This window comes from Aspergillus multicolor (assembly GCF_047715735.1).
Source record: "Aspergillus multicolor strain CBS 133.54 unplaced genomic scaffold BDW74scaffold_5, whole genome shotgun sequence".
NCBI classification, from domain to species: domain Eukaryota; kingdom Fungi; phylum Ascomycota; class Eurotiomycetes; order Eurotiales; family Aspergillaceae; genus Aspergillus; species Aspergillus multicolor.
Genome location: NW_027395956.1, coordinates 1,247,594 through 1,267,379, shown reverse-complemented (window position 1 = coordinate 1,267,379; position 19,786 = coordinate 1,247,594). Strand labels below are relative to the sequence as shown.

General features: G+C 50.6%; 7 protein-coding genes across 7 annotated transcripts; 2 read left to right on the top strand and 5 right to left on the bottom strand.

Moving 5' to 3' along the window:
- Window positions 1-4: 4 nt before the first annotated feature.
- Window positions 5-1,827, bottom strand: BDW74DRAFT_115148 (phosphatidyl synthase). The gene is made up of 2 exons (XM_073721882.1): window positions 1,096-1,827; window positions 5-1,048 (listed from the first exon to the last, which is right to left on the bottom strand). Exons 1-2 carry the CDS (start codon window positions 1,500-1,502, stop codon window positions 106-108), a joined length of 1,350 nt encoding a protein of 449 aa, XP_073586761.1. The 5' UTR covers window positions 1,503-1,827; the 3' UTR covers window positions 5-105.
- Window positions 1,828-3,339: 1,512 nt separating this feature from the next.
- Window positions 3,340-6,078, bottom strand: BDW74DRAFT_115140 (uncharacterized protein). Its single transcript, XM_073721881.1, has 2 exons — window positions 5,980-6,078; window positions 3,340-5,891 (listed from the first exon to the last, which is right to left on the bottom strand). The coding sequence occupies exon 2, from the start codon at window positions 5,878-5,880 to the stop codon at window positions 3,712-3,714; it is 2,169 nt and encodes a 722-aa protein (XP_073586760.1). The 5' UTR covers window positions 5,881-5,891; window positions 5,980-6,078; the 3' UTR covers window positions 3,340-3,711.
- A 936-nt stretch (window positions 6,079-7,014) lies between these two features.
- BDW74DRAFT_175819 (YqaE/Pmp3 family membrane protein) lies at window positions 7,015-7,432 on the bottom strand (the record flags this gene model as incomplete). The annotated part of the gene is made up of 3 exons (XM_073728441.1): window positions 7,015-7,087; window positions 7,163-7,297; window positions 7,416-7,432. 3 exons carry the CDS (start codon window positions 7,430-7,432, stop codon window positions 7,015-7,017), a joined length of 225 nt encoding a protein of 74 aa, XP_073586759.1.
- Window positions 7,433-8,365: 933 nt separating this feature from the next.
- Window positions 8,366-10,417, top strand: BDW74DRAFT_148468 (uncharacterized protein). The gene is made up of 2 exons (XM_073723713.1): window positions 8,366-8,934; window positions 8,984-10,417. Exons 1-2 carry the CDS (start codon window positions 8,725-8,727, stop codon window positions 10,370-10,372), a joined length of 1,599 nt encoding a protein of 532 aa, XP_073586758.1. The 5' UTR covers window positions 8,366-8,724; the 3' UTR covers window positions 10,373-10,417.
- Window positions 10,418-10,595: 178 nt separating this feature from the next.
- Window positions 10,596-11,740, top strand: BDW74DRAFT_115042 (H(+)-transporting V0 sector ATPase subunit c). Its single transcript, XM_073721880.1, has 6 exons — window positions 10,596-10,752; window positions 10,873-10,885; window positions 11,005-11,134; window positions 11,188-11,344; window positions 11,397-11,500; window positions 11,561-11,740. Exons 1-6 carry the CDS (start codon window positions 10,736-10,738, stop codon window positions 11,623-11,625), a joined length of 486 nt encoding a protein of 161 aa, XP_073586757.1. The 5' UTR covers window positions 10,596-10,735; the 3' UTR covers window positions 11,626-11,740.
- Window positions 11,741-13,114: 1,374 nt separating this feature from the next.
- BDW74DRAFT_175816 (mitochondrial 37S ribosomal protein mS38) lies at window positions 13,115-14,201 on the bottom strand (the record flags this gene model as incomplete). Its single annotated transcript, XM_073728440.1, has 2 exons — window positions 13,115-13,788; window positions 13,856-14,201. The coding sequence occupies 2 exons, from the start codon at window positions 14,199-14,201 to the stop codon at window positions 13,115-13,117; spliced, it is 1,020 nt and encodes a 339-aa protein (XP_073586756.1).
- A 619-nt stretch (window positions 14,202-14,820) lies between these two features.
- On the bottom strand, window positions 14,821-16,462 carry BDW74DRAFT_115009 (guanine nucleotide-binding protein subunit alpha). The gene is made up of 5 exons (XM_073721879.1): window positions 16,231-16,462; window positions 15,994-16,178; window positions 15,766-15,929; window positions 15,452-15,710; window positions 14,821-15,398 (listed from the first exon to the last, which is right to left on the bottom strand). The coding sequence occupies exons 1-5, from the start codon at window positions 16,361-16,363 to the stop codon at window positions 15,057-15,059; spliced, it is 1,083 nt and encodes a 360-aa protein (XP_073586755.1). The 5' UTR covers window positions 16,364-16,462; the 3' UTR covers window positions 14,821-15,056.
- Window positions 16,463-19,786: the final 3,324 nt, after the last annotated feature.

Here is a 19,786-nt window from a genome sequence, read left to right as displayed (position 1 = left end):
CGATCAAGGAAATATAAGTAGAAGGAAAAGTGAGATGAAAAGCAAAAAGGTCGTAAGTCTAGCATAAGTCATGGCGTAGAGCGAGGGAAGCCGTTCTGATCCAGCTCAGTTACGGACCTCCCCATACCTCTCGGGAGATGGCTCGTTGCGAGTGACATCTTGCTTCAGACCGAGTTCGCGGTCGATAGCAAACTTGACAGCATCAAGGACAGTTCCGCATGTCTTCTTTGCCGGGTAGCGAGGGATAGTGCCCTCTTGGTACACGCCAGTCTTAACAAGAATGGAGAACCAGTTTGTGTCGCTGATTTCGTTCATCTTGTTCGTGCCGCAGATGTCGGACTCGGGGGTGTCGCCGACAAAGTAGACGGTCTTGGGGGGCTTGTTGATGCCGTGGAACTCCTTGCGCCACTGGCGAAGAAGGCGCATGGCAAACTCATAAGTGCCGAGTTGTGGCTTGCCGAAGGCGACCGTCGTCAGTTCCTTTCCGGTAACTGCCTTGTACAAAGCCTCAAGCGAGGCGCGAAGGGCACCCATGCCAATGCGGACGTGCTGGTGGGAGGTGGACCAGACAACGTCGTTGTGAGAGAAGAAGACGGGCGGGCCTTCGTTGAAGGTCGGGGAGCGTTCAAGCATATTGCCGTTCTTGGTCATCAGGCAGTCGAGGATAATCTGCTGGTCACCGGCCCAGTCGCGGCTGTCGGCAAAGACAAAGATGGCGTCAATTCGAAGCGTTTCAAGGTCAAGGACTTTGGAATTCTTGTACTCTTCTTCAGTAAGCTTGCGGAAAGGGGTGGTGTCGTGGTGTGTCTTGATGAAGTCTCCAGGAGTGACTACATTCTTGAAACCATAGCCCTCAGCCACAATTCGGCACTTTTCACCCTCACCACCGACGACAAGGACAGTGTCGTACTTCTGCGCCATTTCCTTCATCGGGGTATGGCCGCAAATGAACTGCCCAGGAGCGACCTCAAGCTCGAGTTGACGGCTGAGATCCAGGCACCGTTCCTCTTCGGTCTTTCCACCGCCGTTCGTGACAAAAATGTACGGTCTAATTATATTAGTACAAGAAAAATGAACCGAGAGTCAGGCACTTACACTTTGACACCATAGGGGTTCTCCCCGTTGATGTACTTCATCGCCTCAATGGCAGCAGGGATGGGCTTTCCTCCTCGGATGAGGACACCGTCGATGTCGAATGCCAAAGCGAACTCATCAGTGGTTGTGGTAGACGCAGGGATAAGCGGTGAGGTGGCCGGGGAAGCAGCCATAGGACTCTCCACCGAAGAGGCTGAAGAGGTGTCACTGTCCATTCGTTGCCGAGCCTTCTCGATCTCAACGGCCAGGTCCGTCGGCTGGCTCGAGGCCATCAAGTGCTTGGGAGGCACGAGCACATTGGGACCGGTGAACAGGTCCGCCCGCTCGGCACCATCGGTGGACAGGCGACGATAGAGGTTGCCATTGGAGATGGCGTTCGTACAGTTCTGTTGACTTTGTACAGACATTCTGGAGTATGTGGGGATGTGATGGGAATAGACAGGTGGAGCACGTCTCCAGAGGGTGGGCAAGTCTTGATGAAGAGTATAAAAGTAAAAGCTCTAATCAAGCTCTAAGTATGAGAGATGCTCGGTCTAAGCAAGGCGACCTTCGAACTGGCAAAGATCGAAGAGGATGAAAGAGGAATGATAGTGAGAAAGACGGGGGAACCTGGTGCTAAACGACGGGTTTATATAGCAAAGCCGACATAGCATAAAAGCATAATCCACTAAGTTGCAGCGCCCCTGGTCTTGTCGGCCTCGTCATAGACATTTTATGGAACAAGGCAGGCGGGTGGGTTGCGATCAACTCTACCCGGTCTCAGTGGTCTTTGTCCCTGCTCCACCCAGCCGAAACTTTAGTTCCTCGTCGTATCCATAGAAAAACGGCGTGGGGTGGGTATTTCATGGCCGGTAAACCATGGAGCGCTCACGGACCGGGGGTTGTGTGAGTCGGTTAGACGGACGTCTGGCCCATGGGGTGTGACGTTCTGTAGTGGGCCTCGCTCTCCGAGAGTGAATCGGGGAGCAGAGAACGCGAATATTCATTGCGAATGTGATGTCAAATGCCTCGGGTGCGTCCTAGTGTCGAATTGGCCGTGGCTGCGCAGAAGGGGGTGGATGAAATTGATATCATCAGTGGACTGGGAGAGGAAGCTTGACTCTTTACAAAGAAAGTGGAGGATCAATCAGTCGGAGAAGATAAGAGTAATACCGTCATTGGGCTTGAATACCGTCAGGAAACGTCCTCAAAACACCAGCTTCATCTGCAACCGCCATCAGCGGCGCTTAGAATCATAGTGTCTGGCCTCAAAGTGACATGCATAGTTGCAATCGAATCAAAGCAGTCGGGAGTCTTGGACCAGGAGAATGCCCAAGGACAGGGGCGTGATTTGCGGTTGTTGCATCCTGAACAGTTGCGCTGACACGGGCCCGACCATGACATCACCGGGGTGGGCTCAGAGTCTGTGCTGTCAGCCAGTGAGACTGTCCAGAATTACTTGCAGACGATAATCCGGAACCAGCCGCATGTAAAATTACAGCGCTGTACACAACTATACAACCTCACAACCACATGCAGGCCAGGCTATAGCATCCTGATCTTAAAAGCTAGGTTTACGGTCTCAGCCGGCTCGGAGAGAACCTAGCCAAATAAGAATAAGCCACCACATGAAATACATTAGGAACAAAGGCGTACTGTCCCGGGGTTGATTGGATCAAGCCAAGAAACCCGACTCCCTATAATCTACCGCATATGGATCTTTATGCATGCACTAGGATTTAGTTGCAAGTCCTTCCAATGTCCAAAAAGCCCTGCTAGTTGCTAGTGTCTTAGTATATTAGTATCACAAAAGCACGACTTACCAGCCGAGTGAGACCGCTTACGAACCGTTATGCTACGTCTGGATAAGGTAAAGTAAGATATGTAAGTGGTTGTTTTTGACTTTACACTCACAGTCAGAATGTTTTGTACACAGTTATCAAGCATGTGAATATGAGGCCCATTGTGACCACCACTTATCCATGATTGTGTCTGACTATTGCCTGTGAACGGAAAAGTGGGCCCTGAGAGATGCCCAGAGTAACAATTGCTCCAGGCCAGCGGGGTCGGCCCACGGGGGAATGACTGGGGTGATCCGGAGATACGGAGTACGGGGATCGCTTCAAGCATTCAAGGAACAGGAGGTGATCTGGAATGCAAGGAAGGTTGGCCGGGGCCGAGGAGCCTACCTAGGTAGTATAGCCGGGTCCTGGTCCTAGTTCCTCTGACTGGCTCATACCGATGATTCTTATTTGGAGGGGACCTGGCTACGTTTCGACAAGGTGAAATCTAGATATAATGATGCTGTCATCATTGAGTTAACTTTGTAGTAACCACAATGAGTTTAACTATAATGTGCTGGCTACACTGATGTATCATATAGGGTCTAGCCAACTAAAGACCGTAGGCCATGTACCACTTGCACAAAGCAAAATGAACAGGAGTATTACTTTTGAATGAAAATCTAATGCAATTAGAGAACGCCAGTCCGTGTCATCCTTCAAGGACGCACCATATAGGGGAAGAAGTGGAAGGTGGAAAATATAAACAGCGCTAATCAGCCAATATGACAGTCGAAATAGATAATACATGAATGAAAATGGTTCGATTATTATAGGGTACCGCGCGGTTCGACTGTCAGTCAACCTGAAGGATTAAGTCTGCGCCCCTCCGCGATGGCGTTAGATTCCGCTCGAGAGGTGACGGCTTCTTCTTCGGCATTCCTCCTAGCATCCATTTGGAGGAATACCTGTGTTCGGCGACATTTTTGGGCACAGGCAGACGGTATGCAGAGGAAGAGGAGGGCTCGGCACCGGGTTCATACCAAAAGTCGTCGGGACCGTAGGGGACAGTCACCTCGCTGTCTTTCGGGGGCGGCAACGGCTTGCCGCGGTGTATTTGCACGCGCTTGATGTCGTCTTGTCGGACAATACGGGGGCGAGATACGACCTCTTGTGGGGGCTGCGGTGGATGATGTGGGCCTCCTGGGCCAGAGCCTGATGTCCCTGAAGTTGGTAATTTCCTCGCTGTTGTTGAGAAAACAGATGGAATATTCGAGGCACCATGCTGGTGATTTGAGTTCTCACCCATGGGGTTCTGCACTTCACCCATCGGTGTCCTTATCTCGGTAACAGGGGTAAGTGGACGAAATCCCCCCGAGTACCGTGATGCTCGACGAGACCCTGAGCTAGAGCTGCTTTCGCCAAACCCGAACTCAAACTCATACCCTGGATAATCGCCGACTGAGTTCCGATTCATCCCGGCGCCGCGAGGCACACCGTACGATTGAGGCTGGGGCTGCGGTTGGACCACTTTCGCTCCGACGAAACCAGCGTCGGAGTTTTTCCAGTAGTTATCAAGGTCATCGTCGTAATCTATTGGACTGTGACCGGACGTGTATGGAGAGGCCCCTTGTACAGCGGGCAGGGGTTTCCCTTTGAGATTTGCGTCAACAGATTTATTTTTATGCTTCGATCCTCCAGTTGGGGGTGTTTGACCTGGGCCTGCAAACCCATACATCATTGCTTTTGGGTTTGCAGGTAGACCTCCCGTTGGGTGCCTATTCTGCCGCTGCGTACTAGTGGATGTGAACCTAGAGTGCTGGACCGGAGGGTGAGGGAGGGGTCTTGGCCCACCAGAGTGCTCTCCAAATACTGTTGCACCGCTGGATGGTCTAAACTTCTTGTGTTGGCTCCACCTTAAGGGTCGTGGGTATAGCTCGTATGTTGGCTTGTCCGGAAGCAAGTCAGAAACCGTCCTAGACGAGACCGTAGATTCTGCATCAAAGTCAAGATTGGAAGAAGATTGGAAGCCCGCTCGGCTCGTGTTGTTCTCCGACATGCGGCCGTAGTTATAGTCATCGTCTGGTCGGGTGATGACCACTGCTGGATAGTGAGATGGGTGTTGATATTCAGCCTCCTCCGGCGATACAAGTCTGATACTCTCGGAGTCAGGACCGAAAAACTTTCCAGGCGAGGGTCGAGGCCCCATTGGAGGTCGTTTGGGAGGGAAGCTGAAATCGGGAGGTTCGGTCATGTGTCCTCCAATCTCAAAGAACTCTCGGTCCTGTGCCTTGCGCCTAATTTTCCTGCAACAGAAGAAGATGATGACCCCGAGAATGAAAAAGCCCGCAATACCGGAAGCAACAGAGACGCCGATAACCGCGCCAGAGTTGAGACTGCTGCCTTGTGCCGGTTCAACTGGATCGTCGCTATATGTTGCGCTAGGTGAGGGATCACTTTCCGTCGATGTGGGTTTGTCGGTCTCTGTACTAGGGCTTTGTGTAGTTTGCGTGGTTGGTGTTGGGCTTTGAAATGTCGTTAGTGTTGTGGAGGTGTGTGCTGTTGTCGTTGACGTTGGGCGTGTAGTCGGACTAGTCGCCGTGGTCTCTGGCTCTGTTGTGACAATCGTGGTTGGCCTTAGCGTAGAGGTAGGGCTGGCCGGCGATGTGACTGTCGCAATGATGGTGGGATGCGTTCGCGGTAATGCTCCAGGCACGTCCTCGCATATACTGTAGGTATCGAAACTCATTACCACCTCCATGGAGCAGTTTGAAAGACTACATCGCAATCCGGCCTCTCCCAAAGTATAACCGCTGGTTGTATTCGTCGTGCACAGATAGTTCAAGTCACACCCCTCGGAGCAAGCGTTTCTTGGATATTCAGTGCTTATGAAACTCTCGAGGCAATGCGAAGCGCATTTGGGTAATAAGTCAAGCAAGGACACGGTCATCGCGTTCGTGATTTGCGTGAGATATACCAGGGAAAGAGCTGCTGTAAATACCCATTGAGGAGGATATGGTAACATGTTGCGGTAGCCTATTCACGGCGGCCACTTAGCTCCTCAACGTTCCTAGGTCCATTACAGCTGGAGCACAAGAAGGACATGTTTGGATATCGTACGTACCCTGATCCTTGAGCTACAGATGAGCTCGTTCCATCGAGTCATTAGTACTATCGTATGTCATCTAGGATGTTGAGGTAGTGTAGAGAATGAGACAAGTAGGAATCCAAAATGTACCCCGCGAGAATTGCTTGCTGGCAACATGGTGGAAGACATCATGAAGAGTCACGGCGGCTACAGCCATCTTGCTGTCATTGGAGCATAAATGGCGTTCTACTCCTCAAGAAATCTGGCGACTGACTGGCCTATAGATCCGTTCAGGTCTGAGACGGGGCGCAATAAGTTCCTGTACGCGCCGTGATGAAACACGAGGCTGGGGCATACGTAGTTGCAAAGCAGGGTTTGTGTAAGCGCTTTGTTTGGAGAGGATCGGCCGCTGCCCTGAAGATTCCTGAAATAGGCGCCGGGGTTGGCGCCGGGGTTGGCGCCGGCCCTGCACGATGAAGCAATCAGCCCCCCGCTTTCATCCGATCCGGTCCGGCGCTTCGATGAATTCGAGAATAAATGGCATACACACATTACCTAGTGCGTACATTAAGTTCAGTTCCTGGAATATCCCTGTCCACGAGATTATGATAAAACAAGAATAGACCCGTGCGCGGTTCGGTTCCTGAAGTATGCGGCGAGATATCTACGCAGCATCTACCAAGTTACCTGCGACGCATTTTAATACCGTGCGGGGAGCACTTGGAACCATGGTCGACAATCGACCTTGGTTTGAAAAACTAAGTGGGAAACGAATAGTTATCAATTATGAGTTATTCATTCACCGTAGAACAAAACAGAGCCCAGAAGCACCATGAGCTGGTATCATAGAAATAGAGACGCGAAACCGACATAACTGACATGACAACAGTGATTATAACCCAGCGATCCACCAACCGCATCCAGTCAACAGCATGCGACTATCATTAAACGGTCAAGTAGATCGAAGGACGTGAGATGGTGGGACGCCAAGAAGGAGACAAGGGATAATAGGTAGCTCGGCCCTCCGCCCGGAGCTCCACGGAAGCAAGCTGACGAAACGGGTATCGCATGTCAAGCCTCGTCTTTTGCAGAATCATAAAACGGCGAAATGACGTCGCAGGTCCGGAGATCGATATTAGGCGACCTAGTGTTTGAATATAATGTAACTGCAGAAACGGTTAGTAGGTGGTTATGGTAAACGTCCATTCGGGCACCGTACATGGCGTGGATGATACCAGGGATCCAACCCAGGATCGTCAAACAGATGTTGATGAGGAAATCAGCACCGCATCCGCGCTCAAGGAAGACTCCAAGAGGAGGCAGGATGAAGGCGAAGATAAGCTTGCAAATGTCACTAAAAGCGGCATCCGTCAGTAAAGCTGGTCGAGACTCAAGTTGGCCGGACCCAAGGAGTCGAGGAAAACGGCACGCGGTCGGGCACAAGGGTGACCAGGACTGATTTGGCGACTTACGAGGCAGTGAAAGGCATTTTGAGTGAGCTGATGGGATAAGCAGATAGAGCTGTTATGAAGCGATAGAAGATTCAGTGATCAACGATTGTTGGTGTTGAGGAGACCAGGAGAGAATAATGACGGAAAGATGGGACAGGGCGGGAGCGACGAGCGGTCCTTAAATGAGTGCTCAAGAGCGGGGGCGAAGTCAGCTAGTTGGAATAGTGGCTTGAGCGATTATCATTTGCAGCAACCAGTCCTTTCAAACGAATAATCCAGAGCATCAGCGTTGAACTGGAAAAAGCATGCCTGGTCCCGGCAGAGTTTGCTACGTCATACTGGCGCCGCTGTGGCTCATGACTATGTGGTTTACTCCTGATTGGCCCTTTTGCTACTATTGAGACGTGGTTGTCGATGTCATTCTTCCTGATCTCCAAGCTGCTGCCATTTCTCCTCCAGAGTACATATCCCGGCCAGGGGATTGACTGCTGTAACTTGAATTTGCCTGGCCGTCCCTATGGTTCATCCTCTATCCAGGAAAACAATAAATTCGGGACTGTAGATCTCATTTTTGCAGGACTAATTCTGCTGCCTAGATGCGGGTGCACTAGTAACCGCCTCACTGCATCATCGGAGTTACGGTCTAGCTTTGTCGTCCCTGGCGGACTAGGTTCGATTCTTTCGGATAGGGCAAGTCTTTGTTCAGAGTCGTATCCTCGAGGCTGCTATGGAGCACAGCCAGCCCTACGCCCCATATCTGTCCATCTCAGCCACGTTCTGGAGTCTCGAACGCCTTCAAAGACGAATGATATCATCGCGCGTGGCCCATATTTAGAAGCTTGCGCATACGATACTATGGATATCGCACTCTAGACCACCAGTAAACTCAGACATAAAGAAGCTGCCTAGCACAGCTTCCAGGGCAGCGGCAACATTCATCCTGGCTTTATTCGAGTGATATAATAATGAGATGGTACTGTGCAGCTTTGGAAGATGATGTAATCACTCAAATCGCCGTGATATCCAAGCAATGTCTAGGTCAAATGATACCTGCACGGGTGTTTCGCTATTGAGGTCATCCAAAGCAGATACTGATTTAGGCATCATTTTTGTCCTTCCCTCCTGGAAACTCTGTATTTCCAGCCTGTGTGGAAATGATGGAGCTCAGTGAGATAGTACCTGGCTTGGCGGCCGATAGCTGACCAAAAAAGTTCCCCCAGCCGTCACTTGGCCTCCGCAGCTTTCCAACCACTACTCTTAAGGCATCACGCAAGCGGTTCCCCCGCGATCTCCAACATTGCTATCCTATATTTCTGGAACCAATGCTTTCATGTCGGTAGCACTAGGGTTCGCCCCGCGCTCTATGCCAGCGCGGCTGGCTGTCGGGCCAGGCCTTCATCGACAGGCGCTGGGATGGGAGCATGGCACGATCCGCAGGCAAGCGCGTTATTCTGCGCGCAGATGGGCTGGAACAAGAACAAGTGAAGCCATTGATCAGCAACTAGCCTGCACATGGCTAACTACGACGCCTGAACAGCTGGTAATGGCTATATATCGCCCCGCTCTGATCTTACACTAAACATTTAAAGTCTACGGACGACATTCTTTCCAGCTTTCCAACCGAGCTATTCCAATCGACACCTGATTATACACCGGTCTTCCTTTTTACCCCTGCTTTTGCCCATTGGGCTGATACGCAAGGTACCTTCCTTGAGCAATGTCTGAGTCGCCTCTACCAGAAGACTTTAGACCATTCGTCGCAGAACCCCATCTATGCCGTCGGCGCCATAATCGATCGCCTGCCGCACCATACACGAGAAAGCGATACAGCTGGTGGTACGGCGGAATCCGAGGGAGTGTCCATTCTACTCGCCAGAGGGGATAATATCCAGGCGGAAGCTGCTACACCTCGTCAGATCCGCTCGGTGGAAACTGAGGAGTCAACGTTGCTTTTCTCATTCCGAGAGAACCTCAATGACCAAATTATACACGAGCCCACTCACGAGATCGGACTACGACTCGCAAACACTATCTTCGTCAATGGCAGGGAGAACACACTCTTCGGGAGTCGTTGGGCTTACGAATCTTCTTCAGAGAAACTCAAACTGGAGAAATCGGCCGACCTTTCTGCATGCTCGGTAACAGTTGCGCCAAGAAGTGTTTGCAGTTCGCTCCAACTCCCACTATACCCTGTTGGCGAACGTCGCAAGGTTATATCTAGCATGGGAAACATCCTCCGTCAAGTGACAAAACACGCCGACGGTAGATCAGACGAACCGATGCCTGCTTCTTCTGAATTAGAAAAGGAACTGCCACGGTACATTGCGGAGAATGACATCGCGGACCGAAGAGTGTCCGTTTGGGCCCTGATCGAATCCACGGAGAACAGCTCATACACAAAATCGAGCCATTCGCAGAGTAGCATTGCCGAAGCAATACGAATGGGTGCCAAACTTCATCATGTTATGAGTGGCGGCGGCGGTTGGGGCAAGAAACAGGGTCTTTTGTCACTTGACCCGGAAACGAGCTTTGGACAGTCGGGTAAGGAAAGTATAAAACCTCTTCATCAAGTCTTCTCAGATAACGAGCAAGAGCCTACATACAGTTCCCCTGTCCCTGAGCTGCCTATGTTTATGCAAGATCTATCAACCCTGTCGCAGACTGCAGAGCCAGGCGACTATGTTCAGTTCTTTGCCTCTGTCGGGGAGCACGAGCTGCGCAGCAGCAACAGTAGCACCGGCTTACCTGCAGAAGATAGCATTTCGTGCCTCTTCGGCGTGATTTCGGACGCCGATGCGTGTTCGGGACAACCTTCAACTCATAAGAACCTGACAGTTGTGCCAAACTATTTTGGTGCGTTGTCCGAAAAAGCCATCACGTACCTGCAGCCTTTGGCTGCATCCCAGCCAGATGTGTCTGGAACTCGCACCAAGGTTGACGTTCCTGGATCACGAGTGGTCCTGACACTTGAGCAGTAATGTGTGTTCATGCAATATAATAATACTGCTTCTCCATAGGCCAAATTTACTCAACTGTAACATGTAATGCTGTAAACAGTACATTAGTCAAGAGTCTACACGCTCAATTGCTATACTTTGTAGTTTGTCTTCAAGCCACTGCCAAGAAACCAGGTCACGTGGATTGCACGAGAGGTGCTTCAGCCTCTCCGAAGCAACCAGCGTGTTCGCCTCCAACCTCCATATCCGACCTCCATCGTCAAGCTTCACAGTATCATCGCAACGCATCGCTGCGACTGTCATCTGTTCTGTATCTGCCCCATTCAATCGTTCTTATTGCTTTCGACTTAGTCCGGACTCCTCCCTCTTTGTCCCACCGCTAAAATGGCCTCTGAGCTCTGGTACGTAATCATCACACAGCTCCTCCTTTCCGGCGTGACCTCGCAGCTATCTCTACTCTTTGACAATGTTTTGATATCCCAAATGCTTTACTGGCACTTGCTAATCCTTCTCTTCTATAGCCCTGTTTACGCGGTGAGTAACCCGTTGCCATGTCGGACCCGTACCGTTTACCGAGCAAGTCGGTTTCTGTCGGCAGAGTCGAACTAGCTACATCTATCATATTGGCCTGAAAGCTGATAATCTTCCTTTAGCCGTTCTTCGGCTCCCTTGGCTGCACTTCCGCCATCGTTTTCACCTGTTTCGGAGCTGCCTATGGAACTGCCAAGGCAGGTGTCGGTGTCTGCTCCATGGGTGTCCTCCGCCCCGACCTGATCGTTAAGAGTACGTTGCTCTTCGGCCCCTCGACGAATCATAGCGCTAAACAAGCCTTATAGACATTGTCCCTGTCGTCATGGCTGGTATCATTGGTATCTACGGATTGGTCGTGTCCGTCCTTATCGCGAACAACCTTGGTCAAAAGGTTCCCCTCTACACAGCGCTTGTCCAGCTCGGAGCTGGTCTTGCGGTCGGTCTTGCCGGTTTGGCCGCTGGGTATGTTCATTCATCGCTAAAGTTGCAGACCGAAACTAATGGTGCATTCAAGTTTCGCCATCGGTATTGTTGGAGATGCTGGTGTCCGCGGAACAGCCCAACAGCCAAGGCTTTACGTCGGCATGATTCTGATTCTCATTTTCGCTGAAGTTCTGGGTGAGTGGGCTAGCCATGACATTCTTCACGAACTCTCTAACCTCTAGTCTTGTTTTGCAGGTCTCTACGGTCTCATTGTTGCCCTTCTCATGAACTCCCGCGCCACCCTCGAGGCCAACTGCTAAGCCACCAAACTTGCCCCGGGGCTATTGACGCTGCCCACGTACGCCAATGGACTATCGGGTGGCGATCTTCGTCTACGGAGAGTTTCGGCACCTGGACTTGGACTCGTGAACGTACCTTATATGACATGTCGGTTTGCGCTTAACCTGAAGGTAAACATCCGTGGTTAAGACTTGTACCTTTTTGAATCGAGGGGTTGGGGCACTGTTGGATTTCTACACCTGGCAATATATGACCGCACCTAGCCCGCGTACCTGTAGGCTAGATCAAGGTGGGGAGTTTATCGTAGATACATTGCATGATTTGCGGAAACTGTACTTTATGGGAGTTGCTTGCTATGATTCTAGAAGACCTGTTCTTACTCGCATTGCTTTTAGTGTTTTGTTTTTTCTAGCTATAGTACTCGGTTTCCATGCACGCTGCCAATTTCTAGGTTATTCACTATCCACTTCACTATCTCATGCTGGCTGACCTCGCTTTGTTTGGCTCTCCATCTCCCTGCACGTTCGATGAACTCCTGCTTTCTCACACTCGTTCACTCAATAGCCGTTCCTAACGCAGACGCAAGCCATATTGAATCACACATCTTACATCTCAGAACATGCTCCAAAGTCCACCGGTTGAACTACTCTGCGCCATTTGAAATAGCCTAGAGTCATTCAAGGCCAAAAACGCACTCGTTCAATACGTCACTAGTTTCATATCACTTTTGATGACTACTTGTATCGTTTTCTGATTAGGTCGAGAAACGACGACGAAGAAGTAATGCTCTGGGCCGCAACGAACAACCGAGAGGCCTGCATTCGAAGACTCTTAGACCTCGGTGTTGACCTCAGGCTCAGTGAACAATCCAACGTTCAAAAGGGTAACGAACACAGACTACCGGCTGGCTGATGATGAGGACAGTTCAATATGGTACGCAAATACAGCTTGTTTCACCCCCACTGTGCGTGCAGCAAGTAGTGGCCATGATAGAGTCATTCAACTTCTCCTCAACGCAGGAGCCGACGTCAATGCTCGAGATCATTCCATGGAGCTCCCATCACAGCGGCGATTAGCGGCGCCCACGTTCAAGTTCTCGCAATACTACTTGCTGTAGGTGCCGATACACCTATCAAGATCAGGAAATGGGACACGGTCCTTGCGTACGCGGCGCACCGTGGTCTACCATCGGAATCAACGGAAGAGGAGCAGTATTACTTAGATCAGTACCCATTAAAGCAAGTGAGATAATATTGTCTATGGCGCATGATGCTGGAGAATATGCAATAGGTACAGAGACGAGAGAAAGAATAGAACGAGTATAATCAAAGTGACAAGTGAAGGCACTCAAAGATAAACGTTCTATTGATATGTAGCAAGTAGGTAAGGCCGAGACGAACTCGCCTGGAGAGGTTAAATATGGGAAGAGGAATAAACAGAGGAAGGACGGATTAAAGCTAGCGAGCGAGACAAGGAATAAAACCGGAGAGCCGAATGCAGAGAGCCTGATTAGGCCTTGTCGAGCTTTCGCCTCAGTGTTCTCGTCCTGCGGAGTAGCTTCTTGAACTTGTGGTTCTTCATCTTTCGTATACGTCGTCTCCGTGTGCTGAGTGCTTGCATGGTTCCGGGGTTGCGTAGGCGCTCAATGTAGGTAGTCTGCGAGTTCTGAGGAACGTCGATCACGGCGTCAGTCTCTTCGGCGCCTGGGGCTTCGATAGTCCTGGCCTGAACGAACGGCGTGGTGTGGGCCTCGTAGGTCTTGCTTCCGTCAGAGAGCGTTGACTCTTGGATGGTCACGACGGCGGAGTAGCTCGAGGTCTCTTGGGCTTGCTCCGCTTCGGCCGAGGCAACGTAGGGAGTTGGTGGTGGGGGAGGGTTGAAGGGACGCAGGCGCTTTGTCATTTCCTCCACAGACACCTTCAACTCGGTCATGTCCAGTCCATCGAGCTGATTGCCCTCCACCTCAAAAGCGTTCATAATTCCATCGTTCTCCGCTAGATGGTGCGCGGCGTTCTCCATGGAGTTCACGGCAGAGGAAAGGGTGAGGATCACATCCTCGGAGGCATTTTTCGAAGCTTGTTTGGTGAATATCGAGTCGAACGCCTCGGCGCTTGAGGGCGGAGGGACGGTTGTAGAGACGGAGATAGGTCGGTGGATGGAGAAGAACGATGCGAGCTGAACATCTGAGGAAGCAAATGATCGTCAGTAATGTATAAGACGCATTTTAGCCATACAGACTGCTCCGCTTACCGTGTGGCTGCAGGTGTTGTGTCGAAGGAACGCTGGGAAGGTTTGAGAAAGCGTTGGGTTGACTGGACCTGGAGCCGTTGCGGCCACTGCCGCTGCCATCCTTTCCCCGACGTCTAGAAGACTTGCCCTGCTTCTCTCCAGCAGAGCTGACCTGTTTCGCGGGAGCCTGAGACGAGGCGTCGACCCTCCTAGAACCGTCGCTCGGCTTAGAGGATGACGACGAGTAACGGCGTTGACGTACGATGCCCGTAGACGCGGTAGCGAGGCCTTGGGTGGATGAGCGGCAGATACCAGATACAGGCGCGACTGGCGCCCATGCCGCCCGGCGTAATGAGGACGACAGCATGTTAAGAGATCAAGCGGGAGCAGAGGAGATTGCTTCGGGACAAAGACGAGACTCATGAGGCGAAATCCAGGTTGAGCCGATCATGCGGCACACGGAACGGATTAGGTAAGTCCCGGCTTCGTTGCCTGAGGCGCTTCGAAAAGCATCCCGAGCGTGGTTCATAGCGCAGCATATACTCAAGAAATATTTTAAGGTTATCCAATTGTTGTAACTAAATTACAGACTAAGAATAAAAGCGCCCATGTGGTATCTCAACGCATCACTTTGAGCCCAAAAACAGCTTGGGTCCCTAAAAACCTTCACATCGCCTTCAACACACATCACGCTTAGTCCATCCCCGGGGTAGACAAAAGTGACGGAAAACCTGCATAGAGCAATTAACATAGCTCAAGCCATGATGATTTGACTTCTGAGGATCCAGACAGGAATTATGAGATAGAATAAGTGGAGAAGCAAGGAGGTGAGATATTTCAAACAAGGAGATTGAAGATTCAACGGCAAAGGACGCCCATGTAAGCACCAGGGGCCCTGGCAGAGAGCAAAACGAGTGGTATCAATGAGTGTTGTATAGGGAATAGTTTCGTCTTTGCACCAAAGAGTCGAGGTCCTCGAGCAGGGTAGTCTTTTACCGCCGAATGGACAGGTTGCAAATAGCGCAGAGACTGGGCGAGGCCACCATTGGAAGCGGAAATGCAGAAAATGCATATATAAGTAAGCGTAACAGGCCGAGAAATATGCAAGTCGGAGGCCAAACGCTCAGAGAATGCAACGCGTAATCGTATATCAATGCAAGGGGAATCTCGTGGCCGCCGAAAACCTCGTCAAATTCAAAAACAGTCGTTCGAAGAAGGTAGCTCAGAGTATGAGGGTATGGAGGTTTTTCTGGATAATCATATCCTGTACTGAGTCCATAGTAGCCTTTAGTAGAGTTGTATCAGTCGCATTGGTGTAGTGGATATAGATTTCTCGTTCAGGTATCCGGTTGATTCCTCGGAAGCGATCAGCAAAGTATTTCGCAGCGGCATCGAAGTCGGTATTTGAGTCGCTATAGTCAGGGAAGTGTTTCGATATCGGCGAAATCGCAAGCTTGTCCTTGAAGAGATCGATCTTGTTGAGGAACAGGATAATGGGCTTTCGTTTGAACCATTCACCATTTACCAGTGACTCGAAAAGCATCATCGCTTCATGCATTTGGTTCTGGTAAAAGGTTAGAGAGGCGGTCCATGCGGAGGGAGTAAGCAGCCACTTACAGCATTCTGGTCCTCGACAAGACACTGATCGTACCCAGACAATGCAACCATGAAGAGCAGACACTGAACGCCTTCGAAGCAGTGAATCCACTTCTTGCGTTCCGATCTCTGACCACCGACGTCCATCATCCGGAAGTTCATCTGGCCCAGCTCAAATAATGTTTCTGTAATACCGGTTGTTCGCAAGCGTGCCTGTAACATGTCCTGATTGTCTGGAAGCCACCCAGACTCGAATATTCGGTCGAGTGAATGAAAGAAACTGTACGGTCGTCAGCAAGAGTTGCAAAGAAGCATTGGTTCGTCAAGGATCTCACTAGTTCAGGTTGTCATGGAGAGCAAACTCATGTCCCTTTGCGACAGCCTTTTGCACGCCGCCATCGTTCCACATTTCGTTCATAGCATCACGAACTTTGAGGTCGGAAAAGGCCTCCTCAACACCCACGTCGGGCTCCAGATTGTCTACGAACTCTGCTAACGGCTGGTTGCGCAGGATATGTTAGCAGGCCCGTACGATCACACAAGGCAAAACAAGCGGGACTAACTCTTGTAGCTTCATGTTCGAAGTCAATATTCTCGGTCCGCATAATTTCCAGAAGCACTTTGTAAGCAACCACGACATTTGAGTAGATTACCGCCCGTGTCTGGCGGCGTTCATCCTCGGGAAACCCTCCGGAGTGGATAATGCGCATCTGCTTTATAATGGTCGATTTTCCTGATTCACCAGCACCTGGAATAATTCAGTAAGTATGCTTGTAGCGATTACTCGGCTTGATACACACCAAGAAGCAGGATCTTGATCGTCCTGTCCATCACTTTCTTATCATTCTTTAGGCCCTTCTCTATTCTCGCATTGCGCTGGACGGCTTCTTTGTCCTCTCCCGCCTCGACCTGCTTTGAACTCATACAACCCATGTTGAACAAGCGTGGGAACAGTATCGCAAATTGTAATATTATCTACTATTCAAAGTGTTAACATCGTCAGTTAAGATCCCCTGAGTTAGTGCGAAATTTAGAACTTGAGCAGCAATGCTGACAATTGCCGAGGTGAATCAGTGACCCCTCGGACTGCCGCGAAACAGCCAAACAAAGAAGATTGATTGAGATATGCATCATGACTTGTCTGAGATCCAAGCTTCAGCGTTCGGCTTTTTCTTCTTCTTACACTTTTGGTCAAGCTAAGAAAGGCGAAAGTCCTCGAAGAAAAAGCAAGCACACCTACCAACTAGATCACAGGGTGATAGAAACCAATAGGAATCGATCCGGTTCGACTCCAAGCGCTAACCTGAGGCTTGCGAGTAAACGTCACCCAATGAAACCCTGGAAATCGGTGATTTGGGCAAGCGTTTTGTCTGCCCGCGCGCAAATATCAATGACCTCCGGCGTCTGATGATAGCTCGTAGTTGAGGCGCAAAATATAAACCGGGGCTTCGAGGCGCCGCGCTGCGGTTTTCAGTTCGGGATGGGATACGGAAACAATCTTAGAGCAGCTGCGACTGCTAGGGGGGGCAAAGGTCGGCGGTATTAAGTCGACGGGCGGTGGTAGCAGTTGCGAGTCAGTCGTCGAGAGCGATCGACCACGTTCGAGGGTGGGAGGAGTGTTCGCAGATCCTCAGATAAAACAAACGCGGCAATCGAGGAGGTTGGAGCAAGAATCAAGGGGGTTGCCGGCAATGACCGAATTCGACGCCGTATTTCGAACTTCTTCAAGCGATGGGCTGCTGACCGCTGGCCTGGCGGCGCCTTGGTAGCAAAGCGAGCGCTGAGGGGAAGAAAGGGGAAATTGGAGCTGAGTGGTATAGTGGAGAGAAGTAGCTCTGTAGGGACCAGACGTTAAGGAATGGATAAGTGAGGAATGAGGATTGAGGAAAGGAAAGAGCGGAGGGGGAAACAGTTCTAGAATCAACCGTGGAAGATTCGCTGCAGGAAGCTGAAGGATGGGGTTTCGTGAGAGCGTCGCGCAATTCGTTAGTTATAGGTATTGATGCGTCCGATCAGAGGAGGGGATTCATCGCCTTGGTAAGCCTGTAAGCCTGCGCGCCAAAACGCAACACTAGGAGCTTTTGGGAGTAGTGGCCATCCTCGGTGGATTCTCCGCGGTTCTAAGGCCAGGGCCAAAAATCATAAAACAAAATAAACCAGGATTCAAGGATTCATCCAGGAACCAGAGCAGCCAGTGCGGTTGGCCGAGCTGGCCGAGGAAGCAGCCGATGAAGGAGATAGCCTGCCAGGCTAGCTCCATTAGTCCGTGCGTGCTACTCAGCTAGCCTGACAGGTAAACAGACCAACAAGCAGCTTGCCTGCCGCTTTGGTGTTAGAACACTGCCCCCATGCATGGTTCGGCTCCTGATTTCTGCATCCACTCTGGGGTCCTTGACGAATTCCATCTTCGAGTTGACGTTCATCATCTACAGCCGCGGATAACATAGAATACGGAGTACGAAGCACACGCTGTCCTTTACATGGTCCAGCTCCCTAGGTCTGATAAACCTAGACATGGGCTAGAGGGGAGAATAGTACACAATCCGCGACTCAGACGCGAAACCCAAGCGTCGCCTTCTCGAACATACATCGCGGGACGAACGGTAAATATGGATCCCCAAATTCCCCAAGTCTACCAGCTAAACGTTGGGTTCTCCTCTAGGCCTCTCCACCCAAATTATCCCAGGCCTTACCATAAGTTACCAACGATTCAACACCGTTACAGTGTTACACAGTTACAGTCATCCCTTGTCCTTGAATATGAGCACTTTCACGCTTCTCTTGGATTGAAGATATGTGCCATAGAATCGGATGCCAAATGGTGCCTAGCTCGAGCTCGCAGCAGGATTTGCCAAGGAACGCAAAGCCACGAGGTTTGACGTTGGCGCATCTCGCATACGCAGATCGACAGTTCTTTTGCCTACACCGAGTCAGGATAGAGTCTACCGTTCCAAAGTGTGTTTCGTTGGATATATCAATCGGAGACCTCATCGAAGTGGCTCCCTCTAGATCCCAAGATCTGAACTCCGAAAGCAAAACCAGCGCTGCCGCTTCAGGGTCTAACTTCTACGATCTACTTGCCTAGGCATGAATGTCTCATGAAGATTGAGCAAACTTAAAGATACGAGAATAATATCGAGGCTCGCTCTCCGGTTGCCGACAGTGTTCAGGGTGGGGCGAATTATCTCTTGCCTCCCTAATCAACGGTTACCAGCTCTGCACCCGGCAGCCGCTCTGATGTGTCGGAGTCAAAGTGCTGCCCAGCCGAAAGTACCGCTTTCGAGCGATAGGTCCGTGGCATCCTTCCGCCAACTAAAAACAGAACAATAATAACGACTATATCAACCAAGGATATTGACTCGGCACTCGGCGGTTAAACTCGCAGATTGGCCAAAGGCCAGCCGCTATCTACTGGGAATATTGCTGAAGACAAGGATGGTGATGAGCTCCTCCTGAAACGAGGTGGATCTTCGCGATTCCGACCAGCCGGTTTCATCTTTTAACGGACAAGACGCGGTCTGTCCAGTGGTTCCACACTCCGGCAGGGTGTTCTGTGGCCACTAGCCCGGGGAACTTGAAGACTTCACAACACCATGTGGCATGCAGCAGTTGTAGGATGCAGCAGCACGGCCCTGACTCCTGAGTGTCCGTGACCTTTCTCCTTCACGCGAATCGCGACAGTCGAGTCGAGTGGAGATTATATCAATCCACATACACGAAGATTGCGATGCAGGAATGATGAGGGCATTCATCTACAGAGTAGTGTATGGTCCATTGCTCGCCCTAGATTACTTACTGCTTACAGACTAACCGACCATCGCTCGCAATCGTTTTGAAAGATCCCCTTGTCTTTGATTTTATTGGAGTGGACTTCATCAGCAACTGGCTCTGCTATTGTCATCGGATACTTATATCTGGAACGTTTACAATATGTTGAAAAACATCAGAATCTCAGAGCCAATTTTTCGTCCCCGTAAACATACGCGACTGCGACTCTGGTCCGTCATGGACTCGCTATACCGGCTCAAAATTTAACGTTGTTGCTCCCCCATCTATGCTTTGTTAATATTAACCTGCCAGAGGCCGCTCTGTCGAGGTAGGTGACGTTCAGAAAATCTACTATCAATTTGAGATATGGCAACGATGCATAGATGTCCAAGTTACCAAACAATTCATCGAAGCTTATAACTCTATCGAAGGAAGCTGTTTCTTTTGCAACTCTGAAGTCGATGTCTCCATTCGCCAGTTCAGCCTTAAGACTCGGAAATATTATGAGAAATTCAACACGGGCGAATGAACTCATTCCTGACAAGCCCCAGAGGGACTGAGCGATCCTAAAATCCTGGAATTACCGGT